This window comes from Lepidochelys kempii, chromosome 2 (genome assembly GCF_965140285.1).
Source record: "Lepidochelys kempii isolate rLepKem1 chromosome 2, rLepKem1.hap1, whole genome shotgun sequence".
NCBI classification, from domain to species: Eukaryota; Metazoa; Chordata; order Testudines; family Cheloniidae; genus Lepidochelys; species Lepidochelys kempii.
Window position 1 is genome coordinate 48816023 of NC_136381.1, and position 25989 is coordinate 48842011.

Below are 25989 nucleotides of genomic sequence, written 5' to 3' on the forward strand. Positions count from 1 at the left end.
AAATAACTATGTCTCAGCCAACTGGACTGTATTTGGCAATCCAGAGCCATAATAAAATCTCTGTGTCTATATATAAATGTGTTCAGGCCAGACAGGATTAGAACATATTATTAATTAAAACCAAGCCCACATACCCTGGTGGCAAAGGTTCTGTACTGGTACTACCAGGCTGCTGTCTCACAGGTTCCCCAGATGCACTTGAAGATTCCCTTGGTTTTGCTGCTTCTGCAGTGGTGCTGCTTCTGGTATTAGAGGATGCAGGGTCTGTGGTAGTTACAGCTTCAAGTCCAGCAGACACAATGGGGACTGTAGAAGATGTGCTGTTTTCAGAATAACTAACTGTTTCCGTTGTTGATAGAGGTTCTGTAATTGTGTTAGTGCAATCTGTAGACATGGGGGTTTCTACAGAACCCATAAAAGCCTCAGAGGCAGAATTATCAGCTTCCGGTGCAGTTGACGATGACTCACCATTAACTGGGAAGCACAAAGTAAGAACATTTTATACAACAGATAGCTTTTTGATACAATTTATTTTTTAAATGATAAACATGAAGTAAATTTCATCCACTGAAAGAAGATATACTTTTTAAGATTACACCTTCTAGATTCTAATGAGCTATGTTCCATGTTGCCGAAGACTTACAAGTAAAATGGCACAAGAGGCAGCTTCTTCAATTAAGGCTGTGCTTCCCCTACCTCTATTACAGACCTTTAGCCAATCTCCAATCCATTGTGAACATAAGATAATTTACTTAAACTCTAGTTTATATATGTAAATAAACGAAGGGTGGGTACTTGCAACCAGAGTTCAAGATGACTCTGTATATTCACAATATGGGTAACGCGCCAACGAGTGAAGCGTAATGGTGGAACATTCTCCAACCAGTACCTGTTGGAGTGAGTGCATGTGTATCCTCTACTCCTTCCCTCAGTGTCTTTAAATGTTCTGATGGCAAGGCTATATAAGGAGGCATTGTGCACCCTACCACCTCAGTTTCTTCCAACTGCTGACCAGGAGAAAGCAAAATAGGAACGAGGAAGAAGGGAGGGTGAGCAGGAAGTGTGAATGTGCAGAGTCATCTGAAAGAAATAACGGTTACCTGCCTTTTGTAACTGTTGTTCTTCGAGATGTGTTGCTCATGTCCATTCCAAGTAAGATGTGTGGGCACGCCGGACTTGGAATGGATATGAGCAAGCACTCGAAGAACAACTCTGGTTAGAAGTAACCTTCATTTCTTCTTTGAGTGACTCTACATATTCCCACTTAGGAACAGTTTCGTAAGGAGTGCTGAAAAACTCAGGAGGAGGGAACAGACTTGAGCAGGGGGTTGGACTAGATGACCTCCTGAGGTCTCTTCCAACCCTAATCTTCTATGATTATTAAAAACAATTGAAGTGCTACTCCACCAAATCTAGCATCCACTCTTGAAGCCAAATCCAAAGCATAATGTTTAGTAAACATAAAGTGACTTCCAAGTAGCAGCCTTACAGATTTCCCCAACAGGAACATGTTTAAGACGAGCAAAAGATCCTGCCATGGCCCTTGTTGAATGAGATGTCACAACTTTAGGCACAGTGACTACTGCTAACTTGTGGCATTCAAGGAAACACTGTTTTACCCAACTGGAAATCTGTATTTTAGCATATAAATTATAACCCATATGATTCTTAGTAGAATAAACAAATAACCAGAAGACCTCCTAAAATCTTTAGTTCTATTTAAACAACATGCTAATACCCTTCTAGCATCTGAAGTACATATAGCAGATTGCCCTTTATTAAAACATGGCTTTTGGAAAAAGCAGTGGCAAATTAATTGTATGTTGTGAAACTCTGATAATATTATTGGTAAAAACGTGGGATCAGGTCTAAGACCACCATGTCTTTTTGAAAAATAGTAAATGGAGGGTTTGTCATCAAGGTGTGTAACTTGCTCACCCTTCTCCCCAATGTGATAACAACAATAAACTAATAATAGATAAATAAAGAACACTCACCAAGGAATCAAAGGACAGCATTGTAAGCCTAGCCTCCACAATTCCCTCGCTTTCAATTATGGACTGGTTCCTAACCCTTAGTTTAAAAGATGCATATTTCCATATTTTTATCTGGCCAAATCATCAGAAGCACCTCCATATAGTGGCAGCACGAAGATATTATCAGTACAAGGTCTTGCAATTTGGCCTTTCTACAGAGCCAAGTGTTTTTACGAAGTGCCGTCCTGCAGTAGTGAGACAACTTAGAAGACAGGGTATTTTTGTTTATACATACTTAGACACTGACTGCTGAAGCCTTATTCACAAGAAGTTCTGCTAGATTGTACAGATTTAGGATTGCTTCTGAATATCACATTCAACAAAAAGTGTCCTCTCTTCAGTTCAGGAGCAGGAAACAACAGCCCCCCAGTACAGTCCAGCTTTTACCTCAAAGGGACTTGTCATTTCAGAAAATGTTCGGATCACTGTTTTAAATTCTCAGACACAACATATTTCCTCAGCACTGGTATGAGCATCCTTCCAGCCACTTAACTATATGTCTTTTCTAAATCTACAAAAACTCAGAAACTATCCTGTTAATACTCTAGCCACAAGGGCCACATGAGGACTAGTAGATTGACCCGAGGGCCGCATCACTGACCCCCACCCCCGCTGCCCCGGCCCCACCCCCACTCCCCCCCTTCCATGAGGCCCTACCCCGCCCCACCTCTTCCCACCCCTTCCCTGCCCTCATTCCAACCCCTTCCCCAAAATCCCCAACTCATCTCCGCCTCCTCCCTGCCCCCAAGGGGTACAGGAGGGGTGCAGGGTGCTCAGGGCAGGGGTTTGGGGTGCAGGAGTGTGGGATACAGCAGGGGGCTCAGGAGGGGTGCGGTGGGGTTCAGCAGGGGGCTCAGGGCAGGGGGTTGAGGTGCAGGAGGGGTGCAGCAGGGGGCTCAAGGCAGGGGGGTCTGGGTGCCGGGTGCAGCGGGTCGAGGTGAAGGAGGGGTGCGGCGGGGGCTCAGGGCAGGGGGTCCAGGTGAAGGAGGGGTGCGGCGGGGGCTCAGGGCAGGGGGTCCAGGTGAAGGAGCGGTGCGGCGGAGGCTCAGGGCAGGGGGTCCAGGTGAAGGAGGACCAGTCGAGTTGTAGGAGCAGGATTTTATAATTCTACTATAAGAATTGATGTAAACTTTGATTTCATTCTGCCAGCCACCCTTTTTGAATAACAGAAAGGAATGACTGTCTGAGCCTGGGATCCTGTTTCCCATATGTATTACAATTAGGACCTGTTATAAAGTTTAGTTAGTAAAAGACCGGATTTTGTATTGTGTCTATGATAAATAGATTAGAGAAATGTTGAGGGCCTAAAGCCCCGATGTGAATTGTTTTAGTTATAAGATTTAGCAAGACTTAATTTACAATGTATTCTGTATACCTTTGAAGGTTTCTGTGAGAGACTGTTTGTGTGAATGAGGAATGCATGCATCAGGAAAAGATAAGGTGTGAAAGCCATCACAAATGTTCAGATGGTCAAGAAAAAGTGAGAGACTTGGAAACACCAGGAGACAATCAGAAAATATCCTTTGTATCCAAGGCTAAACATGTTAGCAGCATTGATGACCTCAGAGGAGAAGCAGGCACCCCTGAAGGCGAGACAACAAATAGGATATAACGATGGAAAGCCCAACAATAACCATCAAATGATAACAGCAGAAAACCCCAAGATTAACACTACTTAAGGACTAATGATTACAGGATGACACTGCAAAATGCATGGACTCAAATGGGAATTTACAACTATAAAGCTGGGGTGTTTTGCCATGGAACTCTGGGTTCAGCACTGCAAAGCCTCACAGCATCGGATCGTGACCGACAGAGCCTAGCTCCTCACTCGTGCTCAATCTAACTGGCCATTAGATTAACTTCAGCTACAACAGGATTGGTAACTATAAAGACCACCTGCAGGACTTGTGTGTATGTTGTGTGACTGAAAAACATATGCTAACTGCTGTATTTTCAATAAATATGGCCTATTTGCCTTCTCTCTTATAAAAGATCCCGTGTGCTTTGTATAGCATAACAGAGTGGGGCAAGTGATGGAGTGGGCCTGGATGATAAGTGGGTGGGCCACGGCCCACCCGTGGCTACGCCCCTGGTGCAGCATTTATCAAGAGAGCATCACAGTGTTTGAAGAGTAAAATTTTAATCGCCGTTTTTCAATGCAACATCCTAATTATGGCAGCAATTTAACAACTGAGGAAAGGGCAAGAAACGCTGAGAAATTCACCATAAACTTAAAAGCTCAGCAAAATATTTATGTACGACAATCTACAGTTCCGGAAGCCACTACAAAAGCAAGTTATGTTCTAGCATTTAAAATCGCTAAACAAAATAAGCCTTTTGCTGAAGGGGAGTTTTTGAAAGAATGCATGGTTGATGTTGCTGGCATGCTGTGCCCGGAATACCAAAACAAAATTGAGAACATTCGTTTGTCATGAAGAACAGTTACTCATCGAGTAGAAGTGATTCATGAACATTTAGCTTCTGTGTTGAACAAGAAAGCACAGGGCTTTATGTTGTTTTCAGTAGCTCTCGATGACAGCATTAACATTAAGGTCACAGCACAGTTATTGATTTTTGTCAGAGGAATTGAGGACAAATTTGAAACCACAGAGGAATTTTTATCAATGGAATCAATCAAATGCACAACTAAGGGACTGGATTTATACGACACAGTGTCTGGCTGCCTTGAACAGCTGAAGCTCCCCTGGAGTAAACTGGCAAACGTAACCAAAGATGGATCTCCAAATTTAACTGGGAAAAACGTAGGACTTTTAAAAAGAATTCAGGACAAAGTAAAAAGACGATGTTGATAAAGAGGTGATTTTTCTGCATTGTATCATACATCAGGAGGCCCTCTGCAAAAATGTCCTGGACATCGATCCTGTTGTTCGCACTGTAGTGAAAATAGTGAACTACATAAGAGAGAGGGGACTTAATCATTGGCCATTCATTTCTCTTCTTGAAGACACTGTTGCTGAACACCAGGACTTAATCATACAAATATCTGCTGACTCAGCTTAGGAAAGGTATTGCAATGAGTGTGGGAGTTCAGAGATGAAATTTGCACTTTTCTGGAGATGCAGGAGAAAGAAAATGATTTCCCTGAATTAAAGAATTCAAACTGTGCGTGTGACCTCGCTTTTGGTGCGGATATGTTGGCACATTTAAATGAACTTAATGTGAAGCTGCAAGGAAAGAATGTGTTTGTACACTAATTGTATTCTAGTGTGACAACTTTCGAAGTCAAGTTAGTCTTGTTTTCAAAGTGTTTGCTCATTTTCCAACACTGAAATACCTGAAAGTGTCACCAGAGCAGAGAGAAAAGTACAGCAAAATTTTGAGTGACTTGCAGGGAGAATTTTCTCACCAATTCTTTAACTGAGAAGATAGAGAAGACACTGGAGCTGGTGTCATGCCCACTGTCATTTGACTACGAGAAAGCCCCACAAGAATTACAACTGATCAATTACACTGATCTCCAGTGCAATTCCACCTTGAAGTAAAAGTACAATTCAGAAAAACTGGACAAGTTTTATGCCTCCTTGAGTGAAACAAAGTCCCAAATATCTGTAAGGTAGCACAGAAAATCCTGGTTTTGTTCAGCTCCACCTATGTGTGTGAACAAACTTTTTCCCTACTGAATTACAACAAATCTCAATACAGATCCCAGTTAACTGACCAGCATCTCAGCTCGGTATTGTGGATTTCCACAATGAGAATGACATCAGACTTTGATGCCATTGTAAAGAAGGGCGAGCAGCTGTATTGTTCACATTAATCAAAGAAGGAGTGGAAAGGAGGTAAGTTTGGTTTAAATATTGTAGTACATTGTTATGATGGTATATTTATACCATAAAATAGTAAGTAAGGTTTTATGTTTATTTCCACTAAACTGTATCTTTATGAAATAAAATTTTATTTTAATAAGTCTTCTTCAGAGTTAAATTGTTTAACAACAACATTGCTTAATTGGTGTGGATATGTTGGCACATGTTGCTACTTTGAAGCTAAAATAGTTTGAATATATTTTGGTTATTGCCACGGTCAAATGGAGAAACACTGATGATTCAACAAAGCTAATTACAGATCGTAAAGAAGTCAGCAATAAACATGAAAACTACCAGACTTTTATGTAGTGCAGTACACTGAAAAGTTTTAGCTAACATACAATTTGTGTTCAAACAGGAGCAAAATTGTGTGGTAAAATCAGCAAACAGCTCGGTAATGTATTTTTCTAACAGCGTATTGTTCAACAGAATTATTTTAATTGTGCTGATTCTGAAACAAACTTGTGTTGTTCCTGTTTGAACATGAATTGTTAATTTTGTGAGCATTCATGGCCTGCCATACAATTTCCACCCAGATGTTGCCCTCAGGCCAAAAAGTTTGCCCACCCCTGCTATAGGATGAGGAAGCACAAACTGTCCAAAAGACTGAGGACAGTCAAATTTAAGTAGCATAAATCTGGACAATTCAGGTCTTTCGACTCCTCCTCTAACCTTGTCTAACTGTGGATCCAACCCTGGATCGGCTATGGATCTCACCAGAGGATGTTGAGACAAGAAAGGTAAGAAGGATCTGCCTGGAAGTCCTGTTGGAGTCTTAGGAAGAGGGGGTAAAGATGGATCTGGAAAAAGACTCACAATATCTTCTATTCTACTCCTCTTTCTAGGTGAAGGGGATTTAAAACTCTGAACAGATGAAATCTTTCTCTTCCTCTCCCCCAATGATCTCTCACTCAGGTCTGATGATCAGATGCTGAACAGTGAACATCTGCCATGACAGTAATGGTCTTCAGATTAAACATCAGCATTGGAATAGGAATGGGCAATAGTGGCAGTTTTATAGGCTTAGGCATCACTGGATCCAGAGAGAGGTTCAATTCCATAACCCTTGAACATGGAGTCTAATGCAGAGCTGACTAAGGTCTGCAGACGCCATATCCTAATCAGACAGATACATTAAATCAGACGCACAGGATCTGGCACTTCTAAACAGTGGCCATCTTCTCCCTCGCTTTTTTCCTTTGGAACCTAGGCAGTGAGAACTGATGGCTTAATCACAGAGTCCTTAGCGGCCAACTGAAAAGATGGCATCTTTGACACCCTAGCAGCAGGAGCTGATGAAAGCAGGAACAGGAGCTGAAACCAAAAAATACACAGATCCCCAGGATCCTTTAGGCACCTTAGCCTTACAAGTCAAGGCACTCAGAGCTGAAACAGGCCCCTAGTCTTTGGATCTGATGATCTTCTGAAGCCAGACGGTTTAGCAGCAAGAACTTTCTTAAGCAGGAGCACCTGCAGTCTATTCTGTATCTCCTTGCGTACTGGGTGAGAAACTCCAACAAACAGAACACCGAGAAGGAGAGACTGACCTTCACCAAGGCACTTAAGGTGCCTAATGTGGGGTCATCTGATACCAGGAAGATGGCTGGCAGAAGCGCATCCCTTAATGCTGGTTTTTACTTTTTCTTCAGTTCCACCATCACTCAGAACTGAACTTAAAATTAAACTAACTATAACTACAAACTCTCAAACTAAACTAACTCTACATGCTACAACAACAATTATCTAAGGCACTAGTACAGGAGAAAAAAATCCTAACCTGAACGACCAAGGCAGTTCACTTTGACCTGGTGCAGGTTGTGGAAGAACTGAAGCAGTAGGGGATGCAGCGCGCCTTTATACAGCCTTTCGCTCAGCATGTTTGAAGACGCTGAGGAGAGGAGTAGGATGAGATACATATGCGCTCTAACAGGCATTGCTTGGAGAAGGTTCTGTTAAGACTGCACTGGTTGTTTTTTTGCTCACAAGTGGGAATATGAAGAGCCACTTGAAGTAGTAGTAACTTTTCAGTTTACTGGCAGGTTGTAATAGACGTGGGATAGTAAGATGTGCTCTGTAAGCTAGCAGAGGGTGGGCATCTTGCTTCCAGTCCGCAAAGGAACATACGCATGATTTGCTCTTGAAACTTCCAAGTGGCATTGGTTTTAAAAGAGAATCTTTAACACTGTGAGACTGTAAGAGAATTTTAAAGGAAGAATAAAAGAAGGCTGAGTATGAAAGATACAATTGATAACAGCGTTTAATGTACACTTGGATAATCTTCCGGGCTCATTCCGCTTGCTTTGTGGCCAAAAAATATTTAAAAATTTTTTTAAATTACTAACTCGGCAATTAAACAAAAATCCACTCTTCGAAGGATTTAATAATGAAAACACAAGCCTTTAAAAATATATTAAGTTAAATGTGTATTTACCTGACAAACACAAGCTACATAGAACAAGAATCATATTTTTTACAGTTGCTGTTAGACGTATACATATTTTTGCCTGTGTAGAAACTACATGGAAATGTCCTATCAGGTAAACAAGCAGAAGCTAATATAATGGTTACAGACACCACTTTTTCTTTTATCAATTAGTTAGCCCAGCAGAGCACATTAAATGCAAAATATATAAGCAAAAATTTACTACTGCAATAAGATCTTCCTGACCTCCCCTTACTGAATCTGCATTTCTGGTAACAGAACCTCCTGTCTCCTTTCCTTACTAAAGGAAAGCATTGCCAAAAGGAAAAAGGTAATGTGGTCTGGTAGAAGCGAATAGCACCAACAGTTCTTGTAAAACTTTTAAGTAGAAAAACTATTTCAAAACTGCCCTTGCCGCAAGTGAGAAAACAGGAAAGGAAACTTGAGAAAACCTAATTATGGTAGACCTAAAAATTACTTGTGAATCCTTCCAGTTCAAATAAGAAGTTCATTAAATATTTGGCTGAGGATAAGACTACAAAAATAATTGCTGATTTCTTATAGTGGTTTCGAAGTAAAATATTAAGAGCTGCACCGATACACAACTTAAATTAAATTAACCTTGCCTTCCTCCACCCAAAATCATAATGAAATCTGACTACATCCACCTTACAATTTTGGGTTTATATAGTTTAATGTTATAAAATAAAAATAGTAATTTATATCCTTGAGACTAATGTAATTTTTTGTTCTGTTCAGTTACACATAAATGTGACATCGTATTCTGCTACAGTATGTCGTATTTCAATAAGTCATTTTTAACCAGAAAATTTAAAAAATCTTATCAAGCTCATGTACAAGGCAATGCTGGTGTAGCTAAGCCAAAGGATCTCAATAGAAATTATAGATATTGACTTCATAAATCAATACAGACGTTTTCTTTGGCATATTTTTTATTCATGTTGGTAGATCTGTTACAGAGACAAAGTTACTATTCACAAGAGAAATCCAGTGATCTAGTAATTATGCATCACATACATAATAAAATGCAACATCAAAATATTGTATCATTTCTGGATTATTGCCATGTTAGAGCAATCTATCACATCAATGGGAATTTTGATTTAAGATCTTCAATTTATAAGCTCTCTAGAACAGGAAGTATATTTTTGTGTGTTTGTACAGTGACTAGCGCAAAAGGATAGTCTATGAAGACCTGATTCAGAAAATTCTAAGTTTAATGGACACTATTAGGTTAAAATTCATATATAATTTTAAAATATTCCTTCATCTCTGCTACTAAAACCTTAGATTATTCAAAAAAAGAATTTGTTTTACTTTTCACCATTTGTGCTGTCTGTTAATTTTCTGCACTATGTGTAAGCTTAGACAATAAAAACAGACAAGACAATTTTACTTTTGCTTATAGTCACTTTCTAGTCAATTTCACACTATGGTTCACTACCATAATTCTGCAACATCTGGATCACAAACACTGCATGGGAATGGTATGCTTTTGAATTCAAATCTATTGTGTGTAGGGTTTTAAAAATTTCATTAACATGTTTCTACTTAGGTTAAATTTTATGCAAGTTTATTTACAGGAAATTTGAGGTTCAGATACTACAAATAATTATGCCTATAACCTTACTCACATGCATATGTGTAGGATTGAGTTTTAAATTGGGGTCTAAAATGAGGTGACAGCACCTCTTTAAGAAACCAGCATTCACTTTAATGCTTTACATCTGTTTGTCCTTAAATTATCAGTCAGAATCTGCCCTCTACTTCTTATATCTAACTTATGCCAGTCTATCTTCCCAAGAAGGCTAGAAATACAGGCCAGGAAAGTGGGAAGTTATTACATTACGAAACAAAGAACTTAGCAGGAGTGCATATGCACAAGGGAACACAGCTAATGTGTAGAGGGACTAATTAAGCTGGCCCATATGTAAAGCCTGGGTAGAGAAATGAGGGGCTCAGGTTGCTTTTGGAACACCTTTTTGCTTGTTCACTGTGCCACAATGTATAGCATGCAGGGAGTCAAAGGCGTTTCAGAATAACTACACTCCCCTACTTGGACAGGAGTGAGAAGGGGGCTTCAACCCTCTCAATGCACCTGGCAGCATACCTACAACTGCAGTACTGGGGTTTGTATCCTGCAAAGGTATAGACGAGGCACAGCATACTTTCTCCCTGGCGCAACAGGAAAACTGGGAAGGGGACTGTGATCGGGGAAGTCAATCTCCCTTTCAGGCTTCTCCAAAGGCAGCACAATGAGCTGCCCCTAACACAGGGCTTGTAATAATGCCACAATTGACCCACAAGGAATCAGGAAAGGAACTGATGTCAGATGAGATATAATTATTTATATACCCTAATATCAAACATTTGGATCTGCAAAGACACAAGAGTATAGCTGCAATGATCACAAATATCCTAATGGTTATGAGCTCACAGCTGCTGTGATGCATGCTGCACAAGAGAATTAGATCTGCAGAATTCAGATAGCATATTTATCTTTCACATCATCAGACAATTTCACCAATTTCCTTCACACTTGCCAATTTTTTTTAAAATTACCTTTTTCTTAAAAGTAGCCCAACTAATTAACTAAAGAGGAATTTCAACCCCCACAAAAATAGTTGAATGGGATGAGAAAAGGGAGCTCTAAGTAGTAAAATAATTGGGGCAGATGTTCAGCTGGTGTCAGCTATCATAGCTCCACAATAGAGCTATGAAAGTTTACATCAGCCGAGAATCTGCCTCAATGAGAATTTTGGCAGCATCTCTATGGAATTATTATCCAACACTGTCTAAGAGTGACAAAATGTTACCTTTTATATTGTAATAACACTTGTAATTAATTTTATACCACAAGCAGTAAGGACCTCCATTTTATGTCTAACTCAGGAAAAGTCACATCCAGCAAAACTGCATCTTCTACCACTATGCTAGAATATGACTCACTACAGACGTGAGAGATTTCTACCAACTCCACTTCCTGTATCAACTAAGCACTCTTTAGAGGTTCCTTATCTCATTTAGCAACAACAGCACAAGAAAGCAAATGAAATTTTATAGTATCTATGACATTTGGACCTCAGCTTAAAGGTACAGAGTCAACTTGGATTTTCTTTATTTTTTTAAGATCTGTTTTCTAATAGAGGACCCTTTACATAGTATACCCCTTAAATACTAAGTCCTGAATGGTTTTGTTTTTTTTAATAACTTTAAAAAACCGAGGGTTTTTCTGTTCCCCTGTGATGTTTATAAAGGTCTTTTGGGAAAGCCCGAGAATAACACCGCTGCTTTCTGTCGGTTCACCTTCACTTGTTCCTGTTACTCAGACACACTTTCATGGGACTTGAGGAAGGGCATGCACCATTGACAAAATGGAAACACTGATTATATGTAAAATTCATTCAAATGCACGAAGTAAATAAAATGAAAAAAAAATCTCTAATATCTTTCCACTATATTACTCTTAGGGGTTACTTGCAACAATAGTCAGTACAACAACATTTCTAGATGGAAATCAGATTTAAAAATTAATGTCCCTTTAGAAATAATTAGCACTTTTAAGTGATCCTGGGCTGAGAATTCTAAAATATATTTCATCCCAGAGCAGATTCGTTACCTGATTTGCATATCACTGGAAAATAGGTTATATAAATGGCAACAGAAATGCTGAACTACAGTGACACAAGCAGGTCCTGCTACTAGAGAAATGTAAAGTCCTCAAACATTGTTTCTATCTTTGCAGATTTTTGTTGGAAAGCACTTCTTGTAGGGAAACGTACTTCCAATTCTTTGCAGTCAGGAAATCCACTTACTATCTCCCACCTCCACTAGAAAAGCATTTTTGAAATGAGCCAGTAAAGGAAGTCAGACTCTTTCCTCTAGACTATCTATGTTATGATTCAATGGTCTGGTTCAGGCATAGAGGCCTTACTTGATGACAAGATGTCTCTTAAGAAAAATAAAACAGGTAAAATATTGTTCTCCAAATTGATGTGTTCTGGAATGACTCAAGGAAGTGGAGAAATTCTAAGATTTATATTCATCATGCAGAAGTGAAAATATTACAGGTTTTATCTCAGATGTATATAGTAAAAGGCAGATAAACAATCAGAAGTTGGACTACATGATTTTAATTAACTAGAAAGTCCTTATCGAACAGCATTTTATAACATGCTCATTCTTACCACTGTTGTTGGCAGGCTGGGTTGAAAGTGGTTTTGGTACTGGTGTATTTTTGGGACTGGCTGCAACATGAGAAGGAGATGAAGTGCTGTCTCCATTAACAGCATGTATACAGAATGCATTCTGTATTACAGAGTTTGAAGGAGCTTGATTGTCTATTCCATTAGACATGTCACAGGTAGATCTTGGCAAAATAAAGAGGATTTTGATTAATACAAACAGTATGTTAAACAGAACTATAGAAAACAAAGGCCTACACTGAAACATGCTTAAAGATCTAAATCAAAAGACAACAAAGTAAACTCAGTGGCAAGGTTTCAATATTATTCCGTTGGTGAGTGAAGATAACTGTTCATATAAGTAAAACTAAACCAATTATGGGGACATGGGGGCTTATTTTTGTAATTTTAATTCAGATACTTATCAACTGGATTTTTAAGTTCCATTTATTTGTCCCCCAATATGGCATTATAACTGAGTTGGGCAGGCTAGTTTGGCTACTAGAGTTCCCAAAAAATGGCCGCAGCTGCTTCTCTGGAGAGAACCCCATCTTGTCAGATGAGCTTCTTTCCTCCTCTAGGCATGCTGAACAGCTGCTTTTGTCAGTCACATCTCTAGAAATTACTTCAGAGTAGTTACCGTCTAACAAATGAGGTAGCAAAGATTTCTCTTAGTAAGAGGCAAATAAATACTTAAGGACCCCTACAGGAAAACACCATATGTTGAGATGCTGTTCCACTCTTCCTGACCCCTAAATATTGTTTTAGCCTTTTCTGCTCAAGTGACAAATGGCAGTCACAGAGGTCACCTTCATGCATGCTGCGCTGAAGCAGAAATCAAGCAGATGAGGGAGCCCTAGAGACAGAAAAATGCTGGACAAGGTGGTTAATCATCCTGCCTACTAGGGTTAGGCAGGAAGACCCAAAGTGCCTGTGCTGTCACAGACCAAGTCACAGAAAAGTAGGCTTAGCAGAGAATAGTTAAAACACACATTTCTTTGTTATAAAACAGCAAACATCAATTCACTTAAGTTACTGATAAACCAAACAACAACAGAGACAGCTTTTGTTTTTGGTTATTTTTTATTCTAACCTAGAAATCTTATTTGATTTTGCTGGCATCAACAGAATACAGCTAAACCAAGGTCAAAAGAATTGGTTTGTTTTTAAATCAGTGAAGCTAAGCTGTATTTATTTTTCAGTGAAGAGCTTTGTAATCAGAATGTTATTTTTAAAATTATGTTAGAATTTTTTTTTCAAGTGTTATTAGCAATTTTCCTTTTTAATGTAAGCTAAGTTAATACATCAACAGGGTATGGCCAGGTACAAAAGCAGCATCAGGGACAAAATGAATTGTTTGAAGAGAAGGGAATACTGCTGCCGCAAAGATCAAACATCCAGAGAGATCAGGACGGAGGACTGTGAAGGTATAGCTGACCCATCTTCAAAAAATCTGGGGCAATATTTTGTGGAAAGGAAGGAGGAGGAAGAAAATTATAGTCCCCAAGATGTTAGAGAAAACTGGGGAATAATATTTTGAGTGTTCACCCCAATAATATTTAGTGGCCAAGGGGATCCAGAAGCAAACCTCCACATATAAAGAGGACAGTACCTGGGATGGGCAGGGAAGAACGACTTGTGTCCATCCCCCAGATCTGTAGCAGCTGAGAGGGAGCAAAACCATACACATGGAAGGAAAGTAGCAGGGTAAGGAAAGCACTGCAAGGTTGCTGGGTGGTCCAGTAACAATAAAGCTAGTTTTAGTAATGAACTCCTTGCTTCTCTTCTACTGCTGTTTGAGGACCAGGTGTGCCCTGTTTCTATTATTCTTCTGGCAACCCTTTGTTCTCCTACATAATAAATAGAGAGATGAAGCTTGTGGGTCTCTGTACATTAAACTCAAGGCTCTCTTCCCCATTTCAGGTTTAGGTGGGCAAGTTCTTTGATTTGAAGGCTTGATTCAATAACCATTGAAATCAGTGGGAGTCCTTCCATTGATTTCAATGTGCACGAGATCAGGCTTTGAAAGAGAGCTAATGGAGGTGGGGGGGGGGCAGAGAAGAGAAGACAGGATGGGGGACACAGGCCCTTTTCTTCCCTCCTCTCTTGCAATAGCATTTTAAAGGAGGAAGGTAGTAGAGAGACACTATGCCTGGCTCTTACAGAGCAGCAGTAGGTAGCAAGGAGCTCAGCACTCAATACCACATTCACAGTTCCTGGTCCACTGAGCTCCACTGCAGTACTTCACAGATTTCAAGGCCAGGTGGACTCTATGTTTGGTCTGATGGACTTATACGTTTATCCAGAAGACAAAACTAAACCATCAAGAGGTTGACCACTTACCTGGAGAACAAGGCACAAGCTACCCGACTACCAGCAGAAGAAAAGAGATGTAAGCTGAACACCTACATTCCCCTAACCTAAGTAATCCACATGAACGCAATGGAACACCTGCATGAATAAACTTACTCGTGCAAATTTACAGCACTGGGCCCTTGGTGCTGCAATCCTTCCTTACTCAAGCAACACAGTAAGCAGAGTCCATGGGAATGTAGGCCTGAAGTAGTTAAGGCCTGAAAGTCAAAACTGATCACCTGTGCAAAATTCAATTATCTAATTGTAAATGAAACAATGGCCATTACACTTCAAATACTGCAAAAAGTAAAAAATAATAATTCCAACCTCGATGTAGTTCTTGCCAAAATCTCTCTGTTTTCGTGTACAGCATCACCATTTTGCTGGACTTCTACTAAATAACAAGAAATACATTAAATAGATTTTTCCTTCTTTTAAAATGTTAACAAAAACATGTGGGGTTTATTTTACTAATTGAACTTACTGGCTGCTGGTGAACTGCAGTTTGTAAGAGATTCTTGTTCAACAACCAGACCATCGAGCACAACTGTCAGTTCACCTGTTTGCACCATGCCACTCTTGTTTTCTAAGGAGAGTTTCAATTGTTCTTTCACCCCCTCCACTACAAGGGGAAAAAGAATAAATTCAGCATTAAATAGTTTCTCCCACAAAAACATACTAAAAATATTTTGTACAAAATTATATTACATATAAAAATGCTACATAGTTGATATATATATACACATACAGTTTTCTCTCCTACTTAAAGAAAGAAGTTCTATAAAGATTTATTCCAATATATATGACGGATACATCTATTTTCTTCTAAGTCTTCAGGTTTTGCTAATTTGTATTTTTAGAACTAGCTTGTTGAATAAAGTAATTGATTAACATTTTATTTAAATAAGCCGTATTTCTATTATTTTGCTGCTTTCTATTCCCTCAGAGCAGGGAACCCTAAAATCTCACGGGTTACAACATCATCATGTTTGATTATGTACACTGTTTAGTATGTAGAGTCCATAAATAGGAGTCCAGCTTTACATACAACTTTTGCTAATATGAGCCATGCTGTAAATTGCTAGGACGGGGATAGGTCAGCAAAAGACATCTGGAATATGGCAAACGTTTATGGAACTCTGCTGTTGCAACCTCAGGACAGATTGATGACAGATAAATGGTGAAATCCTGGCCTCACTGAGTCAATGGCAAAACTCCCATTCACTTCAACAGAGCCAGGATTTTACTCCAAGAATCTCCATGTGTCAGTGCAACTTCAGAGTAGGTAGTGGACAGCTAAACATTTGCATGGTTTGACAGAAAATCAGGGATTCTAATTAAGGGTGTGTGAGGTTTTGAACAACTATGTAGTTCAGAGGTGGGCAAACTACGACCCGCAGGACCATTCTGCCTGGCCCCTGAGCTCCTGGCCCGGGAGGCTAGCTCCCCTTCCCTGCAGGCAGCGCTCTGGGCAGTGGGGCTGTGCACTCATGCAGGGCAGCGTAGTAGCATGTCTGGCTCCGGCGCAGCGGCCAGACATGCTGCTCTGAGCAGCATGGTAAAGGGGCCGGGGCATTGGATAAGGGGCAAAGGGTCCCGGAGGGCAGTCAGGGGACAGTTGGATGGGGCAGAGGTTGTGGGGGGGGGCTGTCAGGGGACGGGGAGGGGGGGCGTTAGGCAGGGGGTAGGGTCCTGGGGGGCGGTTAGGGGCGGGGGTCCCAGGAGAGGGTGGTTGGATGGGTCGGGGGTTTTGAAGGGGGCAGGCAGGGGGTGGGAAGTGGGAGGGGGTGGATAGGAGGCAGGGGCCAGGCTGTTTGGGAAGGCACAGCCTTCCCTATCCGGCCCTCCATACAGTTTCACACCCTATGTGGCCCTCAGGCCAAAAAGTTTGCCCACCCCGATGTACTTTGTTGGAGAAGAAACATAAGGCCAGATCCTCAGCTGGTTATCAATCAGCAGAGCACCCACTCAAGTCAATGGATTTATATCAATTTACACTGAGGTTACAGATTCCTAACACCTACTGCAAAAGAAATGGTTAGATTAGGTAGTTTCTAGAACATATACTATTGGCTCCATACAGGTTTAGTGCTTCAGACAGATTATTTACTTGGATTTCTCCAAGCTTATTGTTCCCATGGCGCATTTTTGGAATCTTGTGCCAGTTTTAGAAACCCAAAATGTTTAAAGCAGCTAGAACTAAATTCTGGATTGTGAATCCTGAAACATGCTTTACAAGGTACAGGGAGGTAAAACTATTAGATACACAAAACTTGTGTGCTCAATTCTTGACTATCTCCCAAAATCACTAAATTCCAAAGACCAGTAGGAAGGAGGAAAAATGTGGATCTAACTAGGTAGTAAATACAAAACAATAAATAAAAAAAATAAAGTCCCTGCTAATTTTCTGTCACTAACATAAAGATCCCAACTCTGAAGATTATTAAGTAGTAAGAGTATTACTAGACTAGTTAAAAAGAAACAAAACCAAAAAACCCTGCCCTACATTTTGACCCATTTATCAGAGTCTAAAAAATAATTCCAATTAAACATCTGCATTGAACTCAATATGACTGTCAGGCATATCAGAAAAAAGATTGAGCAAAAGTATGTTTCAGTAAATGACATCACTAGTGGGATATATAGGTATTTTTTCAAAAAAAGGCTGGCCTCTTCATAACAGGTGTATTCTACTATTCCAGTACCAATAACTATATTAAACTGGCATTAAAAATTGAGTGTATGTATCAGTAATTTAGGAGAAAAAACACTAAGGGGATGTTATGATTAAACCGAAAAAGACAGTTACCTTTTTTCGTAACTGATGTTCTTAGTGGTGTGTTGCTAATGGACATTCCACGGTAGGCATGTGTGCTCACCACATGCAACAGTGCCAGAAGTTTTTCCGTCAGTAGTATCCATAGGGGACTGGCTCTGGTGCCCTCTGGAGTGGCGTGAGTATGCCACGGTATAAGGAGTGCTGCCGGCTCCCTGCACCGTCAGTTCCTTCTTCCCAGAAACTCCAACAGCGGGGAAGCAGGGCAGGTCATGGAATGGACATGAGCAACAGATCTCAAAGAACACCAGTAGCGAAAAAACGGTAATTGTCTTTTCTTCTTGAGTGCCTGCTGATATCCATTCCATTGTAGGTGACTCCCAAGCAGTACCACCGAAGGCGGGCAGGAGTTCATAGACATGTCGACTGCAACACAGCTCTGCCAAATCCAGCATGGTCTCTTGCCTGCTGGGTGATGACGTAGTGCTCCGTGAATGTGTGCGTACCAAAGACCACATTGTGGCTCTGCAGCTATCTGGGACAGGGACATGCGCCAAGAAGGCTGCCGAGGATGCTTGAGCCCTAGCAGAGTGGGCCATCACTACAGGTGGCAGCTCAACCTAAGTCAGCTCATAACAGGTCCAGATGCAGGTGGTGATCCAATTTGAAATCCTCTGCAAGGACACCAGGAGGCCTGCTACTATCTACTGTTGCCATAAAGAGTAGGGTCAACCTGTGAAAGGCTTTGGTATGTTCCAGGTAGAACACTAGGGTGCCCTGGACATCCAAAGTGTGTAGCCACCTCTCCTCTTTGGTGGAGAGAAGCTTCAGACAGAACATTGGGAGGAAGATATTCTGGTTGACGTGAAAAGGGGACACCACTTTAGGCAGGAAAGCTGGATCGGGTCGCAGCTGGACCTTGTCCTTGTAGAATATCATATACGGAGGCTCCGCCATGAGGGCCTTAATCTAGGATACGCGCCTCACCAAGGTAATGGCTACAAGGAACTCAACTTTCCACAACAGATGGGAGATGGAACAAGAAGCCATAGGCTTGAAGGGCGGGCCCATTAGCCTAGAGAGGAGCAGGTTGAGGTCCCATTGGGGAACCAGATCCCGGATCGGCAGGAAGAACCTTTCAAGGCCCTTTAGGAACCTCATCGACATCCCATGCGAGAAGACTGATTGGCCCTGGACGCGCGGGTGGAAGGCTGATATGGCTGCCCAGTGCACTCTGATGGACGAAAGCGCAATGCCTTGGTGCTTTAGGTGGAGCAGGTAATCCCGGTTGGGAACTAAATTCCCGCCTAAACTGCACGGCTGGGTGGCCATCCAGCAGGCTATCAAGTGCCACACACTTCAGGTGTCCCTCCCCACATTGCCCTACTGCTCCTGCCCTCTGCCTTGGAGCTGTTCTAGGAGCCTCCTTCTTGCTGTGCAAAGGGAGAAAGGGGAACACTGATGTCAGAGTGTCCCTCTCCTCCCGCCCCTGTATCCCATCTCCACAGAGCAGAGGAGGGGGGACACAACAGGGCTCAAGACAGAGGGAGCTTGCTTGCAGCTGCTGTGTCTGAACACGTGCTGATCTACTTTAAAAGGCAGCGTACTTAAAGTGGGGGCAGCATACTTAAAGGAGCAATGCCCCCCACACACACACACGCACACACACTTGTATTGTTGTTGCTGTTGTTACCTCTTGATACTTCTTTCACAGTGTGTTTTAGTTTTTGATTGGTCTATTCATTTCATAATTTTTATTTCTTTCTTACGCTTAAATTTAATTCTTTGAGCAGTGAGTTCTAAAATGACTTTACCTGTCCTGGCTGGAGTAATTATCCCTATGGTAACTTTTAAAAATATATATTATATCTAAGTTTTTGGTTCCTACTGGTGGCGAACATCTGCACGTTACCTTGATATGGTGCACATAACAAAATTAATTCCGCACATGCGTGGAAACAATTAGAAGGAACGCTGATTGGAGACATGCTACATGCCAATGCCCAGCAGGAGAACCTGGTGAGTCACTCTGGTGGAGGGCTTTCTGCTTTCAAGAGAACCTGCTGTACCTGGCTAGAGCAGGCCTGTTCCTCTGGGTTCAGCCACTCAGCAGCCAAGCCGTGAGACGAAGCGAGGGAAGGTTTGGGTGCAGGAGCCGACTGTGGTATCATGCAGCTGGGCAATGACCATGGTGCAGCCATGGCCAGATCCATGAGCATGCCAAACCAGTGCTAGCAAGGCCACGCTGCGGTGATCATAATGACTTGCATCTTTTGATTTTTCAATAGGACCTCGCTGATCAACGGAATCGGCAGGAAAGCATACATCAAATCTCCCGCCCATGACAGGAAAAGGGCATTGGAAAGGACGTCCCTGCCGAGGCATTGGAGAGAGCAGAACTGATGGCACTTCCTGTTCTGTCTGGTGGCAAAACAGGTCCACCCGGGGAGGCCCCTCCCACCCCACTTCTGGAAGAGCACCCAGGTGACCTCCGAGTGGAGCGACCACTCGTGGTGAGAGAAATAGGACCTGCTGAGGAAATCCACCAGCACGTTCCAGACACCAGGGAGATGTGAAGCTTCCAGACAGATCACGCACTGGATGCAAAAGTCCCACAGGCAAAGTGCTTCCTGACAGATGGCCGAGCAGCAAGCTCCCCCCTGCCTGTTGATATAGAACATCGACTTCCTGAGATATTTGTTGAGATCTCGCACGTCCAGGATGGGTCTTAGACTCCCCTTGGCCTTTGGGATTAAAAAAAATAACAGGAGTAAAACCTCTTACCCCTGAAATTTAGGGGGACTTCCTCCACAGCTCCCACCTGCAGAAGGCCGTGCACCTCCTGAGCAAGCAGGTTCTCGTGAGAGGGGTCCCTGAGTAGGGACAGGGAGGAGAGTTGAGTGGGGGGACAGGACAGAAATAAACTGAAGAGTATAACCATAAGCCACAGTTCTAATGACACATTGGTCAGATGTTATAGAGGCCCAGGCAGTGAGGAAAGGGGACAGGTGGTTGGATAAAAAACGGGAAGCAGAATCCAGGACACAGGCTGGAAGGTCACCCTCCAGCGAACCCTCAAAACACCCATTTACCACCCTGTTGATTGCGGGTGGAGCTCGAGTGAACAGAGGACGTCGGGTGGTGGCCCTTCTGGCGCTTATAGGTCTTGCCCTACTTATGGAAGGACTCGGACCGAGGCTGACTGCCCAATCTCTGGAACTGTTGTGGCTTAAATCGCTTCCTTGCCAGCCCTAAGGTGTACAGGCTCAGTGTCCGCAGGGTTTCCCTCAAGTCTTTTAGACTGTGCAACTTGGCATCTGTTTGTTCAGAGAACAGCGCCAGGCCATCGAATGGGAGGTTCTGGATCAACTGCTGAACCTCTGTGGAAAGGCCCAAGGATTGCAACCAGGATGCTCATTGTGACATTGCACTCTATACGATTTTATGAAAATATGTTAATGAGTGTGAATATAATGTAAGTGGAATATGCCTCATGCAAAAGATCTCTTGTAAGGTATCATTACAAAGCTTATAATCTACTGAATGTGGTCATCCTATTTGTATAAATGTATCACTCTTGTATCTGAAACTAGAAATATGAAATATAACCCATAGGTCCAATTGTAGTTATGCAAAGTGTGGGCCATTAGTGGTGGTTTCGAATCTTGATGGCTCCCATCAACCAGGACAATTGAATGTGGATGGCTTTGTTTGCTTGCAGGCCTTCTGTGTATCAGGCTGGGAGGAATGAAGGCTTGGGGTCACACAGGATATGTGACCATGTCACCCGTTACTGAAATCCATCTTAAACCTGGTGCTTTTCCATTTAGAAGGAGGGGTGGGAACCATGAGGGACAAAAGATTCCCGCCTTGTGCCAAAGCTATATAAGGTGGTGAAACAGAACAAAGGGGGCTGCAGTCATGAGAAATCCCCTAGCTACCACCTGAGCTGGAACAAGGACTGTACCAGGAGAAAGAATTGTGCCCAGACTAGGAAGCATCCAGTCTGTGATCGAAGCTTATTGAAACATCTCTGAGGGTAAGATTTTGTCTGTATTCAGCTTTCTTACTGTATTAGGCATAGACTTGCATGTTTTATTTTATTTTGCTTGGTAATTCACTTTGTTCTGTCTGTTACTACTTGGAACCACTTAAACCCTACTTTTTGTATTTAATAAAATCACTTTTTACTTATTGATTAACCCAGAGTATGTATGAATACCTAGGAGGGGCGGGTAAACAGCTGTGCATCTCTCTCTATCAGTGTTATGGAGGGCAAACAATTTATGAGTTTATCCTGTATAAGCTTTATACAGGGTAAAAACAGATTTATTTGGGGTTTGGCCCCCATTGGGAACTGAGCATCTGAGTGTTAGAGACAGAAACACTTCTTAAGCTGTTTTCAGTTAAGCCTGCAGCTGTTGGGGGATGTGGTTCAGACCTGGGTCTGGGTTTGCAGCAGGCTAGTGTGTCCGGCTCAAACCAGGCAGGGCACTGAAGTCCCAAGCTGCCAAAGGAAATAGGCTCAGGGGTAGTCTCAGCACATCAGTTGGCAGTTCCCAAGGAGTTTTCTGTGATCCAACCCGTCACACTCGGCTCAGTGCTATAGCCGAGGCCATGGTTCAGGCTGCAGAGTCCGCTGCATCTGAGACCACTTGGAGGGCTGTCCTCACACCACCTTGCCCTCATCGAGGATCGCCAGGAATTCTTTCCTGGGGTCCTCAGGCTGCGAGTTCGAAGACTTAGCCATGGATGCCAGATGTTAAAGTCATAGAGGCCGAGCAAGTCCTGATGGTTCGCTACTCATAGCTGGAGGCTGGAAGATGAATAAATTTTTCTTCCGAAGAGATCGAGCCTTTTGCCTCTTTATTATTTTTAGGCATCGCACCTAGCTGACCCTACCTTTTGTGCTCATTAAAGGCCGACACCACCAGTGAGCTTGGGGCAGGATGGGTGTAAAGTATTCATAACCTCTAGCCGGCACATAATATTTGCGTATTGCCCACTTGGACATGGGGGGCAGCGACAAGGGCGTCTGCCACAGGGACTGGGTAATTTTTGCCACTCCCTCATGCATTGGCAGTGCCACCATAGCAGGGGCAGCCGAACTCAGCAAGTCAAAGAGGAAGTCTGAGGGCTCCTCCAGCTCATCGGCTTCTAGCTGCTGGTTTGAGGCAACGCTCTTCAGAAGATCTTGATGAACCTTGGCATCAACCTGGGGACCGGGTGAGAAGACCCGTAATTGCCTCATTGAGCGAGGATGAAGAGGTGGTGGATACTGGCAGGTCTGCCACCACCGACGCCTCCTCCACGAGCACCTCCATTAGGACCGAGAGACCCTGAGGGGTCCTCTCCAGTGTCACCTCCATGTCGGGGGCAGGGGGGCGGACGGGGCAGGCAGATCATCACCGACTGCTTATCCAAAGCCCCCGAGGTTGACCTACACCCTTGTGAAGGCTGCAGGAACCCCCCGGGAGGTGCCAGGGGGCAGGCCAGTGGTCTTGTGGGGAATGCCGATACCCCCGATGAGTGACCCTGGCCCGCTGGCAGGGACTCCTTGCTAATGGAGCCCGAGGCGGACGGGTCACGTCCGGTGGGGATCAGGACAGTGCCAAGGCCAACTGTTTACCCTGGTCACGTCGGTGCTGGCCCTGAGGCTCCGCTGGGGATCTGCACAAGGGCAATGACTTTCTGTGCCGTGACACAGGGGATCAGTGGCGGTGTTAGGCAGGTCGGCAACAGGAACTCGGCGATCTACACCTAACACTCAGCAAGCGTTGCCGGTCCGTTGAGCTGGAGCGAGTAGGTCGCCGTGCCAGGGTACATTGGAGTGACCATGACACTCTGTACCGGCGCTCCGGTGACAAGTAATAGGGCTTCCAAGACCAGCAGTGCTGCACACTGGGAGAGCGGCTAGGGCACTCTCGCCACTGGAGGTGCAGGGACGGGCACACCTCTGCTGGTCTGCACTGTTCCACTGGCGATCGCCGCTTCGAGCCTGAAGAGTGCCGCCTGGCATCCAGGGACTGACGCGGGGGACTCTGACGGGTGGGCTGACCTGTGTTCGGGGCATGGTGGCTCTGCACAAGTGAGTGCTGGCGGGACACTCCTTGGGGTGAGGAGCAGTGCCACACTGATGGGGACTGTTGGAAGGATCCCAAGTCAGGTTTATTCCTGCAGCGGGGTACGGCTGTAACCGGCATGGGCGGCACCAGTAGGGACAGGATGTCCTTAGCAGCATGCAGGGCCTCCAGTGTAGATGGCACTGCCAGGTGCCGAATGCCCATGCCACTTTCTAGGGTGGCGGGTGCTTCCTGAAGTGGACTAGCCCACTCGGCGGAAGCTGGGGACCGACCTCCATCCGGAGGCGAAGAGCTGCCCTTCACAGGTCTTTGCTCTCCTCCAGCCCTCTCCTTCCCCTTCAGGATGCAGAAAAAGGTCCCACCCTGGCCTTTCTTTGCCGGTACCAAGGACGGGGATCAGCCACGGTGCTAGAAGCAGAGTCTGATCTGGACAGCTCTTGTGCCGGTGCAAGTGCCGACTCCATAAGGAGTGCTTTGAGACAAATGTCCTGCTCCTTCTTGGTCCGAGGTTTAAAACTCCTACAAATGCGACACTTGTCGCTAACATGAGTGTCCTCCAAGCACCTTAGACAGCTACTGTGGGGGGTCACTGGCATAGGTTTTTTGCAGCAGTCGTAGGGTTTGAAGCCCAGGGACCGGCGCATGCCCCGTCCCTAGGCTAAGTCCCATCTGGGACTATGAACTAACACTAGCTACACTAATGGAACTAAACTAACGACTTTTAACAACAATATGCAGTAAAATAGCTCACAACGAGCAGTTGAGACACAGGTTAGCTGAGGCAAGGAAATGGTCTAGCACCATCACTGGCAGTAAGAAGGAACTGAGGGTGGGGGGAGCCAGCAGTGCCCCTCATACCACGGCATACACACTCCACTGGAGAGGGCGCCAGAGCTGGTCCCCTATGGATATCACTGAGGGAAAAACTTCTGGCATCAGTACATGTAGCAGAATGGAATGGACATGAGCAAGCACTCAAAGAAAAACCAAACACTACCAATCCAGAAAATTTGGACTTATACTTAAGTTATCCTTAAAAAAAAATCCAAACTCATTAAGGATGAAAATAAAGAATTTTAACAGTCATCTGTAGCAAAGTCATGCAATAACAAACTTAAATTGTAGGGATTTTAGTGTTTGTGGTCTCAGATTAGCTGCATCTTTAAAAATAGTTTTCATTAGTTCCCCTCTTACAGGGCAGCTTTAATGTTGTTTGTGTGCCTTAACTACATTTCAAATCTTGCTGTTGTCCTTTTGTCTTAGAATTTCCCTTTTTTTATTACAAAAATGTCATACACAAACACTAAACAAGAAACCCAAAGCAAACGCTCCCATAAGATATTTCTAATTGTTTTAAGATATGTATTATCAGCCTTTTTTAAAATTTTATTTTCTCTATATGGAAAGTTTAAAGATTGTGCTATTATGTTACTAAGATTTGGGACAAAAACAATCTAACATGCTAAATTACTTAAAGAACCCATTTTTAAATTAATTATAACTCAATTCTGAATACACTTGAATTTTCTGAGCTCAAAGTGGAAGCACTAAGTTTTGGAGAGGATATTCTGTATATTTAACACATAAACAAGGTTGAATCTCTGCTCGAAGTGCAGAACAGAAAACATGTCTAACTATGGAGCCACGTCTGGCATCTTCATAATACGAATGAAGACATTCCACTTAGAGGTGGGTTCCCCTTTGGATGTCTTCTAATAAGTAAGAAAAATGTAAAGAAACGTTTTTTACATTCTCAGTTTTCCCTCATTATAAATTCTGAGGTTTTGTATGACATCTATAGATTGGGAAAAATGAGATTGAGCTATTGGTTTAGCTGGGATTTCAATGCCATTTGGGGGTGAAATTTAAAAGTATGAATCACCCCTTTCATGTTCTAATGAAAAAATTAAAAAAGGAGAAGACAACATAAAAATCTTGTAGCTCATTAACTCTTCTGGCAGGGGCAATAGGCATCAGGGAGGTTTCCTTATGCAAGAGAAAATGTAGGTGATAATCACTAATGTACTATGTTATTATGATCTATTAAAATCATTTAAACTAAATACAAAGATATTTAGTATATGTTTACCATAAGTTTTAAAGAAAGTCACACCACTGAACTGGTGGAAGTCACTGGCTAAGCACCTGGAACCAGAATTTGTTGAAGTACTAAACCAGCTTTTGACACCAGTAGCCTCTACTGCTGGTGCAGAGAGAATAATTTCTTCATTACACTTTATTCAACTAGTTAAGCTTAATGACTAATTAATTCGAAGCTAAGA

At 42.9% G+C, this 25989-nt stretch overlaps 1 protein-coding gene across 3 annotated transcripts in view; it reads right to left on the reverse strand.

The window, feature by feature from the left end:
* WWP1 (WW domain containing E3 ubiquitin protein ligase 1) overlaps positions 1-25989 on the reverse strand; it is a 180594-nt gene that overhangs the window by 76340 nt on the left and 78265 nt on the right. For all 3 annotated transcript variants that reach the window (XM_073330654.2, XM_073330653.2, XM_073330655.2), the window contains 4 exons: positions 15333-15470; positions 15176-15242; positions 12497-12678; positions 135-474 (listed from right to left, as the gene is read on the reverse strand). In XM_073330654.2, coding sequence (XP_073186755.1) covers positions 135-474; positions 12497-12678; positions 15176-15242; positions 15333-15470 — 727 coding nt within the window. The remainder of the gene's footprint in view (positions 1-134; positions 475-12496; positions 12679-15175; positions 15243-15332; positions 15471-25989) is intronic.